At 44.6% G+C, this 16,819-nt stretch overlaps 1 protein-coding gene across 1 annotated transcript in view; it reads left to right on the forward strand.

Moving 5' to 3' along the window:
* Window positions 1-3: 3 nt before the first annotated feature.
* The window catches only part of ssrp1b (structure specific recognition protein 1b), a 17,850-nt gene continuing 1,034 nt past the window's right edge, over window positions 4-16,819 (forward strand). The window contains exons 1-18 of the mRNA XM_063219642.1: window positions 4-79; window positions 467-560; window positions 1,131-1,316; window positions 1,456-1,561; window positions 2,364-2,557; window positions 3,180-3,280; window positions 3,764-3,893; window positions 5,320-5,423; window positions 6,154-6,282; window positions 8,949-9,170; window positions 9,766-9,838; window positions 11,913-12,048; window positions 12,637-12,682; window positions 13,332-13,464; window positions 14,090-14,257; window positions 14,583-14,683; window positions 15,619-15,784; window positions 16,517-16,819. The exon at window positions 16,517-16,819 is cut by the window's right edge and continues 1,034 nt beyond it. Of these exons, the coding sequence (XP_063075712.1) occupies window positions 507-560; window positions 1,131-1,316; window positions 1,456-1,561; window positions 2,364-2,557; window positions 3,180-3,280; window positions 3,764-3,893; window positions 5,320-5,423; window positions 6,154-6,282; window positions 8,949-9,170; window positions 9,766-9,838; window positions 11,913-12,048; window positions 12,637-12,682; window positions 13,332-13,464; window positions 14,090-14,257; window positions 14,583-14,683; window positions 15,619-15,784; window positions 16,517-16,621 (2,154 nt within the window). The 5' untranslated portion in view covers window positions 4-79; window positions 467-506 and the 3' untranslated portion in view covers window positions 16,622-16,819. The remainder of the gene's footprint in view (window positions 80-466; window positions 561-1,130; window positions 1,317-1,455; window positions 1,562-2,363; window positions 2,558-3,179; window positions 3,281-3,763; window positions 3,894-5,319; window positions 5,424-6,153; window positions 6,283-8,948; window positions 9,171-9,765; window positions 9,839-11,912; window positions 12,049-12,636; window positions 12,683-13,331; window positions 13,465-14,089; window positions 14,258-14,582; window positions 14,684-15,618; window positions 15,785-16,516) is intronic.

The following is a 16,819-nucleotide window of genomic DNA, read 5'->3' on the forward strand; positions in this document are numbered from 1 at the left end:
CGCCTTTGCGTCACGCTGTACGCACGAAAGTTTCAAGGGAATCGACCTGTCAACTCCGTCCAACCAGACCACATTTACAGTAATGTTGATCAATATGTTGTGCACTAACGAGTGCCAATGTCTGTCAGTGGTGATTATATGATACAAAGTATTTATTTAGGCTGGTTCCTCTGAATTGTGTGCCTGATTTGGTTGTGTTGTGCTACTGAACAATTCAGTGTTAATGCCCCCCTTAAACATGGCAATGATCTCGTGAAGTGATTTTGCATGCCAGCTTTTAACTTTAACATGTTGCACAGTAATGCCTGTCCTTTCTGTTAACTTGTGTTGTCACTGCGTGTGAAGTTGACAATTGGAGGCTTGCTATTTACACTATCTGAAACCTGAAGTGTTTGGGCTGGCATGTTCTCATAAACATAACACACAGCCAGCCCTGTCACATGCCAGTCTATTCATGTCGCCCCAGTTGAGCGTCACCGGGCCAGTGAGTGAGTGTGGACTGGAGCATGGGCGACACTCTTGAGTTTAACGAGATCTACCAGGAGGTCAAGGGATCCTGGGTGAGTTCAACCAATTAGGCTCTTTAGCTGCCAGAACTGTTATCAAAGAGCTGGTGTAATTCCTTGTGCAGTGCATGGTGTTCATTATGTAATAGTTTTGTAGAAAGGGGGCATTCTCTGCTTGTCACAAACAATTAAGTAGCCTATTGCTTATGGAGAAAAAATCAATAGGTTACCTGCAAGGACACACAATACTGAATAAAAAGTACACATAGGCCATTATTATGACACTAATGTAGGCCTATGCATAAAATCAAACAACAGGCCAGCAATTTCAAGATGCTAGCACGAGTAAAAGGTGTCAATGTGCTGCACAAATTTAAGTAATAATGTTAGTGTAACTACTCCTCTATTACCGCTATTACCATATGACATTCATACTACTTTTTGCATGTTGAATCATTTTGAAAATATGTTTCTGTCTACTACTAATGCCAAAATCATTTATCTAAAATACTTCATCTGTTGTTGGAGACCTGCCAATGGACCAGCTGATTCTGGCGCCTGTGGTGCTGTTGCCAAAGTGAACCATGGTAATAGCAACCATTTCCTCTGTATCCTCTTTCCAAGAATGATGGCCGGCTGCGCTTCAGCAAGCAGACGGTGGTGTACAAGAACGGCAAGACGGGGAAAGTGGACAGCATCCCCGTGCAGGAGCTGACCGAGGCCCAGTGGAGACGAGTGTGCCTGGGCAACGGCATTATGCTGGCCACAAGCACAGGAAACATTTATAAGTATGACGGTTTCAGAGACTCTGTGAGTATAGGGGACACAGGCTGCATGGGTTTATTGTGTGCATTTGCCCTGAAACAGCTACAATAAACACGAATTAGCAGTCAGTATGTGTGTTTCATTGTTTACCTCTGTCTGGTATTTCGTTGTTCTTGTTCACCAGGATTTTGAAAAGTTACAAGAGTACTTCAAGGCCAACTACAAAGTTGAACTGACAGAGAAAGAAATGAGTGCAAAAGGCTGGAATTGGGGATCAGCAAGGTTTGGTGGTAAGGTTTCAGAGAGAAGCTACTGTATTCATGGTTATTTGCGGGTTATTACATATTTGTAGAGGCCACCACATATAATGACTTTGTACTTTGTAGACAGCATCATGTAGCCTTCTATTGTCACATTGCTTTTTTATTTTTATTTTTCCTATATTATTACAGGACAGTATGAGAGTAGACAGGAAATGATTGGGAGAGAGAGATGGGGCAGGGCCGGGAAATGACCCCGTCCGGACTCAAACCGGGGTCCACGTGGGCATGCAAGCCCAAATGTGGGGGGTTTAGCACGCTGCGCCACAGCGCCCCCCCCCCCTGTCACAGTGCTTTTCAATGGGCCGTGGGTCACTTCTTAGAGATATTTTTGGGCTTTATTTAACCACCTTTATTAACCCAATAGGACAGTGAGCCAGACAGCAAATGAATGGGGAGGGAGAGATAGAGGGGAAAGATTGGCAAAGGACCTTGGGTTGGAATGAGCACGGGTCGCCACAGCCAGTGTAATGGTATGGCGTCTTAGCTCATTGAGCCAGCGCGCCCTAAATTGACAGTATTTTAATGCATTATGCTGTAGTAACAATCTTCTGTGTGTATTTATCATATCCACATGCACATGAGGTATCCTGTGGAAGTATCCTGGGCAAAAACGTATACCTTACTTAAATTTGCACCGAAATTCCATTTTATCGTAGACTAGATGGCAGAATTGCATAATGAGTTATGTAGATGGGTCCTAAACCAATCTAGCTAATCTCAAATAGCCAAACAAAATTGCAAATGTATTTGTTTCTCTTTTGACCCATAGGCCCTCTGTTGTCATTTGATGTGGGCGACAGCCCGGCGTTTGAGATCCCCCTGGCCAGCGTGTCCCAGTGTACTACGGGGAAGAACGAGGTCACGCTGGAGTTCCACCAGAACGATGACGCAGAGGTCTCGCTCATGGAGGTCCGCTTCTATGTTCCACCCAGCACAGGAGATGACGGCATGGACCCTGTAGAGGTGTGTGTGTGTGTGTGTGTGTGTGTGTGTGTGTGTGTGTGTGTGTGTGTGTGTGTGTGTGTGTGTGTGTGTGTGTGTGTGTTGACTGACCTCGACCTGCTTAGAAATAGCTGTTCAGCAGAAGAACGTAAAAGTTATTGCAAGCTTCATGTTTGTATTTCTATATATCCTTATATAGAATGTGTGAGAATAATAATTAATAATAATAATAATAATTGTATTTGTATAGCACTGTGTCATACAAGGCATGTAACTCAAAGTGCTTAACAAATGGGGAAAAAAAAAAAAATGGGTGTATGTGTGATGAGAAGTTTGTGCCAACACACGTTAGTGGAAATTTCAGGACATTGTGTTTTAATGTCCACTAGATGGAGCCATTCTATAAACAAGGTTTAAAGAAATCTAATTGGAACCACTGAAATGTTTGCTTGTGCCACAATATTTAGATCTATACTCTTTGGTAGATATCACTTTCACGCAACATCCACATGATTTCTGTTTGCCCCATGACACTGCTCAACTCAGCTTCTTTGTGTTCCACAACATACCTTGTTCAAAAGATAAGAGGATTTTTTTAGAGGCAAGAGAATGTTGATGTAACCAATGATTATTTTACTAACAGGCCTTTTCTCAGAATGTCCTTTCGAAGGCGGATGTGATCCAGGCAACTGGAGACGCAGTCTGTGTCTTTAAGGAACTGCAGTGCCTCACTCCCAGAGGAAGGTATGAGGACACAGGAGACACAAACACCAAACAACATGTCTGTTTATAATAGCCTTCGTGTGTAATAAAGTTCGATGTAAGTGTGTCCTGCTTTCCAATATATTCTGTCGCTGATACCTTATCTCAATATCTTGGTTTGTTGTTACCCTTAGTATGTAATGATGAAAGTTCTGTGTTTGTAATTTGTTCAACTAGTGTGTGCACTTTAGAGTGTGCAACTTATGAAGAGTTTTGTTGCAACATGGTACACCATTTTTTGCTTTTGTTTTTATTGCATTTTATCATTGGAATCTATTTGTGAATTCTGGCCATTCAAATATTTTGAGTATATACTTTTTAAACCTATATAAAATGCATTTTGCAATGCAATGCAGTGGAATGCCCAGTACAAAAATGTCAATTTCCCAAAATGTTCCAAAATGGATATACACCATTTTGCAATGAAACTCTTCATATACTGTCGCCGGTGCCTTCTCTGTCCAGGTATGATATCCGCATCTACCCCACCTTCCTGCATTTGCACGGCAAGACCTTTGACTACAAGATCCCGTACACTACCGTGCTGCGTCTCTTCCTGCTCCCCCATAAAGACCAGAGGCAGATGTTCTTTGTGGTGAGTACCACAGACTCTGACGACACTGTGTGTTTTTCTCTTAACCCTTGTGAGGTGTTCGTGTTTTTGTTACGTTGAAGGTGTTCGGGTGATTTTTAACCGGACATATAGAAAAATAATTTCAAAAGGAAAACAAATCATAGTTCATATTCAACCTCATGTTCCCTTCATTCTGCTTGTGAATTTCTGTGTATATATGTTTTTGAGAGTGAGAGATACAGAGAAAAATAAGGAGCCAGTAAATTTGACAAACCAAGTTTGAGCACTGATACTGCTAATGTATTTTTTGTGTTTCACCAGTACTTCATTGATGGTGAATGTTGGCAGCATCACTTGCATTGTTGATTTCCTGATAGTGTAAAGGACTGTGTCCACATTTTTGTCTGGCATTGCTTTACCGTTGTCAGAGGGATATACTTTGTGTATGAAGAGCAATCACATGGTTCTAACTACTTTATTTTCTGTAGCGTAACGTGTTTATATGGACTGTATGTTGTTTCATTCATTTCATATATGAAGAGTTCAGATGCAAAACCCCCTAACTCCATTTCTGAAGACCTGCACTTCTATATTTTTAGAGAACCCCGTTGTTGGATTGGTTTACATTCATGTACTTGATAATACATATAAATTGTTATATTACATAAATAAAATAAAAAATATGCAATTTTGATAGTTTTGTATTAAATAAAAATGAATTATGATTAATTTCTGAAAAGGCACTTAGGGGGTTTTGCATCTGAACTCTTCATATGTCAAGTGGGCTGCATCCACTGTGGATGTATGTGGCAGTCGGACATGTTGAATTTTGTCATTTTGACTGGAGTGGTGAAACCGTATCCTCAGATGCTCTCAGACTTAGGAAGATACGTAGACTGTCCATCACAGCCATCCCATGTTCTTTCAGTCATTCTTTTCCTCCTCCTCCTCCTTTCCTCTCCTCCTCCTCCTCCTCCTCCTCTTCTTCTTTCCCCTCTCCCCCCTCCTCTTTCTCTTCCTCCTCCTCCTTCTCTTCTTCCTCCTGCTCCTCCTCCTCCTCCTCCTCCTCCTCTTCTTCTTTCCCCTCCCCCCTCTTCCTCTTCGTCCTCCTCCTCCTCATCCTCCTCCTCCTCTTTCCTCCCTCTCCCCCTCCTCTTTCTCCTCCTCCTCCTCCTCCTCCTCCTCCTCCTCCTCCTCTTCTTCTTTCCCCTCTCCCCCCTCCTCTTTCTCTTCCTCCTCCTCCTTCTCTTCTTCCTCCTGCTCCTTCTCTTCCTCTTCCTCCTCCTCCTTCCTCTCCTCTTCCTCCTCCTTCCCCTCCTGCTCCTGCTCATCTTCTTTCCTCCTCTTCCTCCTCCTCCTCTTCCTCCTCATCCTTCCTCTCCTCTTCCTCCTCCTCCTCTTCCTCCTCCTCTTCCTCCACCTCCTCCTCCTCCTCCTCCTCCTCCAGATCAGCCTGGATCCTCCCATTAAGCAAGGTCAGACGCGCTACCACTTCCTGATCCTGCTATTCTCCAAGGAAGAGGACCTCCATCTCACCCTGAATATGAGCGAGTGAGGAGTGGCAGAGTGTAGGGGGCAAGGGGGCGACCAAAACCAGCCAATAGAGCACAGTAGCAGCCATTGGCAACAGCAATGCAAAGGGGAAATGGGGGGGTGGTGGTTATGGGGGAAGGGGAAGGGGAAGGGGTTGATGATGATGGTGACTGGATGTCGGAGTGTGGTTATGGTACTGTTATCATTTAGATACCATTAGTGTAATAACGGGTAATGGTCGGAGAAAGAGAGAGAGAGAGAGAGAGAGAGAGAGAGAGAGAGAGAGAGAGAGAGAGAGAGACAGTGAGAGGATGTAGAGATAGAAAGGAAGGGATCATGAGTGATAGCAGAAGAGGGAGGAGGGGGTTGACCTAGGCCTTCTAAAGAGGCCCTGACTGTCTGAAAGCCGTGCAAATGGAGCAGTGACAGATATTGATGAAATTTGCTATCAGTGTATCTCTCTGTCTATATATCTATATGTATCTCTGTCTGAAATGTACTTCCTCTGTCAAGAGTGTCTCTCCATAGCACATGTACACATGTTACCCCCCCCCCTCTCTGATGATAATACAACACTTATTGCAATAATTGCTTTTTGTGTTTCGCTTTCAAAGGATATTATTTCTCACTTCCTCTTCCTCTCTTCCCCCACCCTCTCTCTCTCTCTCTCTCTCTCTCTCTCTCTCTCTCTCTCTCTCTCTCTCTCTCTCTCTCTATCTCCCTCTCTCTGTCCCTATGTGACCTGCAGGGAGGAGGTTGAGCGGCGCTTCGAGGGGAAACTCAGTAAGCACATGTCGGGCTCTCTATACGAGATGGTGAGCAGAGTCATGAAAGCACTGGTCAACAGGAAGATTACAGTACCAGGAAACTTTAAAGGGTATTGCATTTAACATACAGACACACGGCGGTACACAAATGCATGCATGTACCGTACACATGGACACACGGACACACACACGCACACGCATGCACAGGCCTAACTACACCATCACACCTATAACACAATGGTTATGTGTTATATCTGTGCTTTTTGGGACGAAAGTTATACTGGACCACTTAACCTTTGCTCTAATATTGATTACTTTTTCATCATGGTCACTTTGTTCATGGTTTTTGTCTTTTATCTTGATCTATCAAAGCAATGTTTTGGAAAGGCATAGCGCGTGGTTAATACCAGAAATGTCTTAATGTAAAGAGAGTGGTAAATCCTTCCTGAGTTCGCTGTAATGGTATATAATACTTTCAGCCATACAGTAAGTCCTTTATGGTCCAGGATCAATTAGCGTCAGTGTTTTGGCAGTCTTCGGGCTCGTACACATCCTGTTTGCTTTTGTCCACCATAATGTGACTCAGAGCACTCGAGGACTGGACCATAAGTCATGTTTTATGTCAGCAATAGAATTCAATTTGAAATCTCATTCGCTTCATACATTACTTAAAGCTGCTTTGATTTTTATCAACAAACACGCACAGAGTTGTGATGTTAGCTCCCTCACTTGACAAAGCTTGCAGCGCGGTGCATCAGCCAGCCATAGACAAATTAGACAAATACTGAAACCCAGGGGTTCCCAACCTTTTCCAACGTGGGGCCCACTCGAAATTGTCACAAATGTCCAGGGCCCACTTCTGACCCAATAGAGAATAAAACTCAATAAATAAATAGCAACACACACCAAAATATGATTATAATTCGTAGAAAATGATTTCAAGGTCCACTTGGAATACCTTCAGGGCCCACTCACTGCTGTAACCAATTTTGTCAAATTTCAAATTAGAGACAAAATTGGTTACAGTATTTATCTAATCTGTTCTATTAATGTGGAACTTGCACATGTAATTACGTCATAACATTGATTATGGTCTCACTGTCAATCAATTATTAATGGCTCATGCCCGCATCTCAATGCATCGGTTGGATTATTAATTCCATCACCGATAAAGTACACAGTAAGTGAATGCAGGCTTGACATAAGGCCTTTAAATGTCAGCTCTTCTTGGCTGTTACTGGTCAAGGGGCCGCTACATACTGTATGTGCGCAAAGCAGTTTTGCCCCTTCATATATTTCATTTCACAATCGTCTAGTATTTTATAGCTAGTAGTTATTGTTGAGGCTTTTTGACTGTATTTGATAGGGCAGTAGAAGATGGCAACAGGAAACAAGTTGGAGACTGGGTTGGGATGGGAAGTAACTTTATGCTGATCAAACCTTGGGTCCTCATGGAAATGGGGAAGTGTGCCACAGCGCCATCCAACATCTAGTATTTTGTACAAATCCTCTATTTATACTGGTTTATTAGGATATGCAGAGGATTGTGTAAACTAATTTTGTAAATCCTCTCCAGTTACAAACAAAACAAAAACATTAATATTGGCATGCTCTCCTCTCCTCTCCTCTCCTCTGCTCTGCTCTGCTCTCCTCTCCTCTCCTCTCCTCTCCTCTCGTCTGTTCTCGTCTCCTCTCGTCTCGTCTCCTGTCCTGTGCTGTCCTGTCCTGTCCTCTTTGTTACTATTTTCTCTCTCCTTTCCTCACCTCTCCTCTCAACTCCTCCCCTCCCCTCTCCTCTCCTCCATTGGCCTCCTCTCCTCTCCTCTCCTCTCCTCTCCTCTCAACTCCTCCCCTTTCCTCTCCTCTCCTCTCCTCTCCTCTCCTCTCCTCTCTACTCTCCTCCCTCTCCTCTCCTCTCCTCTCCTCTCCTCTCCTCTCCTCTCCTCTCCTCTCCTCTCCTCTTCCCCCTCTCCTCCCCTCCCCTCCCCTCTCCTCTCCTCTCCTCTCCTCTTCTCCCCTCTCCTCTCCTCCCCTCCTCTCCCTCCCTCTCCTCTCCTCTCCTCTCCTCTCCTCTCCTCTCCTCTCCTCTCCTCTGCTCTCCTCCTCCTCTCCTCTCCTCTCCTCTCCTGTCCTCTCCTCTCCTCTCCTCTCCTCTCCTTTTCTCACCTCTCCTCTCAACTCCTCCCCTCCCCTCTCCTCTCCTCCATTGGCCTCCTCTCCTCTCCTCTCCTCTCCTTTTCTCATCTCCTTACCTCCTCTTCTCATCTCCTTACCTCCTCTTCTCATTTCCTTCCTCTCCTCTCCTCTCCTCTCCTCTGCTCTGCTCTCCTCTCCTCTCCTCATGTCACCTCTCCTCTCCTCTCCTCTCCTCTCCATTCTCCTCTCCTCCCCTCTCCTCTCCTCTCCTCTCCTCTCCTCCCCTCCTCTCTCCTCCTCTCCTCTCCTCTACCACTCTCCCCCTCCTCCTCTCCTCTCCTCTCCCCTCCTCTCATCTCCTCTCATCTCCTCCTCTCTCCTCTCCTTTCCTCTCCTCTCTTCCCCTCCCCTCTCCTCTCCTCTCCTCTTCTCTCCTCTCCTCTCCTCTCCTCTCTCCTCTCCTCTCCTCTCCTCTCCTCTCCTCTCCTCTCCTCTCCTCTCCTCTCCTCCATTGGCCTCCTCTCCTCTCCTCTCCTCTCCTCTCCTCTCCTCTCCTCTCCTCTCCTCCTCTCCTCTCCTCTCCTCTCCTCTCCTCTCCTCTCCCCTCCTCTCCTCTCCTCTCCTCTCCTCTCCTCTACAGCCACTCCGCAGCCCACTGCATTACCTGCTCCTATAAGGCCAGCTCTGGGCTGCTGTACCCACTGGAGCGCGGTTTCATCTACGTCCACAAGCCGCCAGTGCACCTGCGCTTCGAGGAGATCTCCAGCGTCAACTTCGCCCGCGGCACCACCACTACACGGTCCTTCGACTTCGAGATCGAGACCAAGCAAGGCGGCCAGTACACCTTCAGCAGCATAGAGAGGTGTGTACAACAGCACAAAGCACTTCCTGATGCCTTCTCACATTCACCATTTGAAGAGCTTTTTTTCATAATGCTTTGTAGTGTATCCACTATTAAAAGTAAGATTATGTGTTTATATTCTGCTTGTTTGTTGAGAAACAGAGAGCAAAGAAAAACATCAGGAAATGAAGAAAAGATTATAGACTCTTGAGACTATTAACCCAATTCCAACACTAACTTACAATAAAAGATGATTTTAAAAAAAGATTGATTGAAATGGCTTTTATACTGGTTTGGAAAGGAGCTATTCAATTATAAATAAATATCGAATATCTACAACCATGTATGGGAGGTTCCCCATGATAAAGCTACTTTAATCCTAATCCTAACTCATATGCGACCATTATGGTACGATATCAGCACACAATGTTAGAAATTGTTATAAAATGTGTTGCATTGTTTGCCATGCTATGTCACGATATTGCATATGACATGCTACAGTACACTGTAACAGCGACTGTAGAAATGAATTTAACCAAATTCACTGACACCTTCATTGTTTGTAAATGCAAATCCAAAAAGACAATGTGGGCTGTGTGTCCTTTGTCTTCTTTAGGGAGGAGTATGGCAAATTGTTTGACTTTGTTACCTCAAAGAAATTGACCGTCAAGAACCGTGGCTTCAAAGAGGTAAGACAATTCTCCTGGTTATTCCTCAAAATGTATTCCTGAAGGTGTTTTTCTTTTTTCTTTTTTACTTTATGCCAATAGAGAACTTAGAGGCAATCACAACCACACTGAAGGTGTTTTTCATGTAGAGATATTACACCACTGTTGGTTATTAAGTGTAGACAATGACCACTGTTGTCTTTAATCATTTCTACCCTGACCTGTGTTTGTCTGTGTTGTGTTCCTGAAGAAAAAGGTTGGTGAAGTAATTTGTGTTTGAATGCATGACGTGTGAAGAGCATAGTGTATAGTGTGAGATATGTATTTTTTCTATTTTATGGCTTATTTGTATTATTTGCATGACTTTTGTTTGTTTTTGGTACGTGTGTGTGCATGCGTGTGTGAAAGAGGACATTAACTAGATCTGTTATTAACTTTATTCATTGTCTCCATTTACCATGTACCATTTACCAGAGATTAATTTACTTGAGGTTGCTGGCATTGATTTACCTCAACTAGTAGGTTGGCTAAGGCTGCGGAAATGACCACTGAAGTCGTTTGCGGAAGTCAGGGTCAGACTTTTTGACAATCAGAACAGACCGGGCCATCCCCATAAATAAAATACGGTATGATGCTTTTGAATTTTTTTTTTGTAATGTTCTGTAGTCATAATATTCACAGTCACTTGACACACTGTTTGGGGTTGTCTTTGTTCATACAGTCTATCTGGATGGTGTAATTATCAGAGTGATTTCATGGGGTTGAAATGATTGACACTAACATTAAAATTAGTTCCTTTGCTGATGCTCAAGTGTGTGCGTGCGTGTGTGTGTGTGTGTGTGTGTGTGTGTGTGTGTGTGTGTGTGTGTGTGTGTGTGTGTGTGTGTGTGTGTGTGTGTGTGTGTGTGTGTGTGTGTGTGCGTGAGTGTGTGTGCGTGTGTGTGTGTGGTAGTAGTAATACTTCTAGTAGTTTGACTCTTGAGTTGCCTTGTGTAGGTCCCTCAGTCAATTTGCCCGTGTGGCCTATACTCACAAAGTAATTGTAATGCAGTTTCTGAGGACATGGCCTGTGTATAAATGGCAAGTTATAATGGGCATCTTACCACAATGGAGCCCAGTAATGTTGGAGAGGTGCACCATGTGTACTGCAGGGACTGAGGTCCCCAAGGGGAAGCCAATTTTAAACCACACACTCACACAGGAAACAGCATAGTGTTTTCTGGGAAGACTTTGTGTTTGAGCTTTATTGGCTTTCCCCCAGTGTCTTGTCTCCAACCACATACCGTATAAGTGATGCCATTTTAAGCGTGGTCAGATGTAAAGCCATTTTCTTTTGTATTCTGATACTCTTAATCGGAGCGAGGCTTCAATGGTTATTATCTCATTGAACAGAAACATTTGTGTTTAGCTACTTAGACAGGTTTAATTGATCATTTGTTACTCCAATTATGTTTGGATATCACATTAGAAGTGTAGAGGTGATAATGTCCACTCGTTCAGGAGTCAGTCAGGGGGGTGACACCACCATCTATGATTTTCTCTTCTTCCTCTGTGCTTACAGCCCTGCTGGTAGTCCCTTGGCATGAAGAACAAAGAGGAGATGTAGTGGATAGCTAGCAGTGCTTAATGCATCATGTGTTTCCACAGTGTTTTATGGAGAGCACAGTACAGCTTGTAGGTATAGTTATGCACACACACACACACACACACACGCACGCACGCACACACACATACTAAGAAGCTGGTTCAGGAGTACACCAAGTGAAGTTAGGAGGTAAATCATCTAATAGGAGAGCCTGGAGTCTTAGGATTTGCCTCTTAACTCCACCTGGTTTACTCCTGAAGCAGCTTCCCTGTATGGGGGGCACTCGCTATTCCGACATGCCGCTATTCCGACATGCCGCTATTCCGACACTTTTCATCCCCAGGGTTAGGGTTAGGGTTAGGGTTAGGGATGTCGGAATAGCGGCATGTAGGAATAGCGGCGGACGGTGGAAAACGTGTCGGTATTCCGACAATAGACATTAACGTTGGAATAGCGACATGTCGGAATAGCGCCACGTAACCTCCTTGTATACCCCTCTGGTGATGACAGGGCATGAAGGCGACCAAAGAGGACATGTACAGCAACTCGGACGACGACCAGCACGATGCCTACTTGGAGCGCATGAAGGAGGAGGGCAAGATCAGAGAGGAGGGCAACGACAGCGAGAGCTCCGAGGGAGAGAGCGGTGAGCGCCTTGTCCAACAGTAAAGTCAATATTTTTGTTTTTTTCTTTTGTTTTTTTTTCTTTTATGTGTGTGTGTGTGTGTGGGGGGGGGGTTACAATAGTGCAGTGAAGAGTTCGACTGGAAGTGAGTGTGGGAGAGAGAGAGGGGAAGGGTCGGCAAAGGTCCCAGGCTGGAATCAAACCCAGGTTAGCCGCGTAGCAGACGAGTGCCCTAATGTCAGAGTATTTTATTGTCTATAATATGGTACCCCAACCAGGGGTGTACAGTATATACCACTGGGGTTACACAAGCACTCTGCATGGGATGCGTGGAACATTTTAAGACTAACAAATGTATGGAGCATACTCATATTGGGATATCTTATGGTGGAAGAGATATAGAGGATGAGTGAGGGGGTACATGGTATGCCAAAAGGGTGGAAAAAAGTTGGTGTGTGGAATTATATGAGAACTAAAATGGAGTTTCACCGAACGTATGTTGCGCAACCTCAGAGGCAACACGTTTGTAGAGCAAAATAAGTTTTTAAAATAAGGTTCAAGTGGATGATGTTTACAACTCGATGCCCTTTGTCTCTCTCCTGTTCACAGATGAGTCTTTTAACCCTGGAGAGGAGGATGATGACATAGCCGAAGAGTAAGTGGCAATCTTCATATTCATCATGTCAACATTATGTCCTCTCGCATGTCTCTTGTCTCCGTCACCTCGACGTATATTATCGCATTTCACATCTTACAGCCTCTGTCATTAGTCGGGCTGCTAGGGGATGCTGCTGCCCGGTAGTTAGATTACGCCCACGACAACGCTGCCAATTTGCCACTGTTTTTCCGTAACTCCATTTCAGTTCCCATAGGCTCAGCGTGACGACGAGGGGGAGGAAGCACACAGTGCCATGCCATGTCATGTCAGTTCAATCTTGCTCTGCGGAGAAGGATGTAATTCAACCAGGCTTTTCTTTTCATCTTTCTCTCCCAGCAGCCTACTCTGTGCTATCAGTCTGCTTGCCTGCCCTGATTGCATTTATAACTAATGACACACATAAGCTCCCATTAAATATATTTTAATTTTAGTGACATAGTGGGCTCCAACAGCCCTTCCTCAGACTAAATCTGAGGAACAGTCATTTCCCAAAACGTCACTTGCATAAATACATCACAGGGAGCTTTTGATTGAACCCAAATTGCGATCCTGCACGGAACTTTACTGCATGGATATGCATGCCTAATTTGATTTTTACTGTGTAAATAATATTGACACACAGCACGGCTATGTTGTGCACCTCAAGGTATGACAGTAAAGCATCGGACAGTGGCAGTGGAACAGGTGATGAAGAGAGTGAGAAAGAGGAGAAGGACCGCAAGAAGAAGGCCGCCAAGAAAGGCAAAGGGCCGAAGGAGAGAAAGCCTCACAAGAAGGAGGTGAGAGACAGAGAGAGGAATACATGGAGGAGAGAGGTAGACAATACACAGAGAGATAATGTGTGAGAGAGAAAGAGTGGATGAGAGAGAGAAAATAAACAAGGCATAAGAGTAACACAAGTGTGAATAGATGTGAATAGAGAAGAAATAGACACAACAGAGAGCGAGAGAGAGAGAGAGAGAGAGAGAGAGAGAGAGAGAGAGAGAGAGAGAGATGGGAGAGAGAGAGAGAGAGAGAGGGAGAGAAAGGGATAAGAGTAACATAAGTGTTAGGCTGATTCGTAGTACTGAGTCACTTACTGTAGTCTGTGGTTTGGCCTATTGCCCTATGCCTGCTATTCCAGAAGTCATTAAACTCCACTTTTGTCCTGAAGCTCTCCTCAGCATCATACATTAAGGCCTGTCTCTACGCTTGTGTGTTTATGTGTGTGTGTGTGTGTATGTGTGTGTGTGTGTGTGTGTGTGTGTGTGTGTGTGTGTGTGTGTGTGTGTGTGTGTGTGTGTGTGTGTGTGTGTGCGTACGTGCGTGCGTGCGTGCGTGCGTGCGTGCGTGTGTCTGCAAATGTGGGTGTGCATTATATGTGTGTGTGCGCGTGTGAGTGCATTGACATCCACACTTTTATAGAAAAGGTCAAAGGACTCGGGCGCGCCCAAGAGACCCATGAGTGCCTACATGCTGTGGCTGAACGCGAGCCGAGAGCGGATCAAGAGCGAGAACCCCGGCATCTCCATCACAGAGATCTCCAAGAAGGCAGGGGAGATGTGGAAGAAAATCACCACGGATACAAAAAAGGTAGTCGCCCAGTTGTCTCATTTAGCTACTCCACTTCCACTGTTTTATTGAACTTGGACCATTTGCAGTTAGAGCATTCAGTCATCATTTTGGTGTTTTTTGCATTTTTTTCACTTGCCTTGTCCCTTGTTTTTGTCCAACTGGTAGAATTCACCATTGTAGTATTTAACGTTGTCTACTACGTAGTAATTTGTGTCTCGTCGACTATTGTGCATGTATTTGTGCCTTGTGTGTACTAGTAATTTGTCTCTACTGTGTGTTTTTGGGTGTTATCTGACTGGCTGACTGACCTCTGACCTCTCATCGTGCCTTTCCTATATGGCAGGAGTGGGAGGCCAAAGCGGAGGAGGCCAAGAGGAACTACGAGGTGGCCATGAGGGAGTACAGGGAGAGTGGAGGTGGAGGATCTCCCAGCACCTCCAAAAGGTACCGGAGGCACCTGCATAGTGGGCTATAGCCACCAGAAATTGTAATCATATTTTATATCATGATTACCATTGTAATTATGCACCCAGAAAAGTTATGTATATGCTGAAGGTTATGTATAATGATGATAACATTGCAGACAGAAGGGGCCCCAGTTATTGGGTGGGTCTGATAGAAAAGTGGGTGGGCACAGGCCTACACCAGCCCCAACCGTATCTCACTCATTTCGTGAAGTATTCACGAAAAAAATTGATTAATTTTCACGCTGCCTATTCACTTGAATTGCCCGACTGTTGCCTAGCGACCCACTAGTTTGATGCCCTTTCGGTAGCCTACCCTCACATGGTAATCAAACATTTCAAACAAGCAATTTAGGGTTAGGTTTAGGGTCAAGGTTAGGCTTAAGGTTAGGGTTAAGGTTAGGGTTAGGGTTAGGTTTAGGGTTAAGTAGGGTTAAGGTTAGGGTTAGGGTTAGGTTTAGGTTTAGGTTTAGGTTTAGGGGACATAAGGCGTAAGTACCGAAAGGGCGTCGAATTAGTGAGTCCCGAGTGTATTAGCAGTGTTCTGTTAGCACTCCCTCCCTGCCCCTGCAGACGTTTGGATAACCATAGCAGCAGTGGGGCAATTCAAGTGAATAGGCAGCATGAAAATTAATCTATTATTTTCGTGAATGCTTTACGAAAGGCGGGCAATAACGTGAATGCACCACGAAAATTAATATATTATTTTCATGAAGACTTTACGAAAGGCGTGAGATAGGGCTCCCAGCCCACCAGCTTCATACCCAGGTCACTTTGATTAAAAAGGGGAAAATAGATAAATAAAATAAATCAGCAGAAACCCGATGTTGCTTGACGGCTCTTTATGACAGGAAGTTTTGATAAAGCAAAACTGTGAAGAATGTTTTCTTTGTTTTTCTTTTCTGTCTCAAACAGAGAGAGGAAAAGGAAAGGAGGAAGGAGTGATGACAAGAAGAAGACCAAGATGGCGGGTCGTGACAGGGAGCGCTCCACTGGTGGCGACTACAAGAGCCGCGAGTTCATCTCGAGCGAGGACAGCTCGTCAGAATCCGATGGTGGCAAGAAGGGCCACAAGCGCAAGGTAGAATAAACTCGTCGTGCCATTGTGTTTATCCCTGGTACACGCATCTGTGTTAAATAATGCATCACATTGTCTGTCTGTGCAATCCTCAGCGCTACTAGTATGATTGTTTGTAGCCCCACATTGATAAAGAAATAATCAGCATGTAAGATGACTCTTTATTTCAAAGATAAATGTGAAAAGACTCAAAGAGACATTCTGGTCCATATGTGATTGGTTAAAAAAATAGAGAAATTGCTTAAGAGATACCAGTACATCCCCTGTCCACAAACCAGACACATGTATATCATATGAGTTATGTCTCAGGAGGATCCTGAGTCCTTTTAGAGCTCCCATAGGGCTTCTTTAGCATGCTGATGAGTAGCAACAGGAAAGACCTGACAGGCTAACCGTCTCCTTTCACCAGACTACTGTCTGCCAGTAGCCCTGTATACGGCTGTAGTGGAGAATGATGGATGTTAACATGCTCCACAGGCCCGGCCACTAAAACATTTTGTGTTCAGTTAAGCCCGAACTACGTACAGTATACTCTGGATTTTATGATGTGAGTTGTTGCCTCGCTATGATACAATTCAAGTGTTCACACTCTCATTAAGTATTGTGGCGATAAATTCACAATTTGATTGTTAATTTAGCCCCCACCCACCTCTGTCTCTTTGGGTGTATATTTTCTTGCTGTTGTAACATATCTCCTATCCTACTCATTTTTTGCTCTCCTGTGTCCTCTGTAAGTCATCTGGCACGCCATCCACACTGTCGTTTCCTCCTCAGGCGGCGGATGAGGAAGAGGAGGTGGCTACCACCCCTCCAAGCTCTGAGGATTCTGCATCCGGATGAGAGACTACGGGAAGACTGTGATGGAGAAGAAGAGGAAGCAGAGTAGCGTGTGTGTGTGTGTGTGTGTGTATGTTTGTGTGTGTGTGTGTGTGTGTGTGTGTGTGTGTGTGTGTGTGTGTGTGTGTGTGTGTGTGTGTGCGTCTATCTGTCTGTCTGTCTGTCTGTCTGTCTGTCTGTCTGTCTGTCTGTCGTTTGTGG

The sequence above is a fragment of the Engraulis encrasicolus genome, chromosome 16 (genome assembly GCF_034702125.1).
Source record: "Engraulis encrasicolus isolate BLACKSEA-1 chromosome 16, IST_EnEncr_1.0, whole genome shotgun sequence".
Classification (NCBI taxonomy): domain Eukaryota; kingdom Metazoa; phylum Chordata; class Actinopteri; order Clupeiformes; family Engraulidae; genus Engraulis; species Engraulis encrasicolus.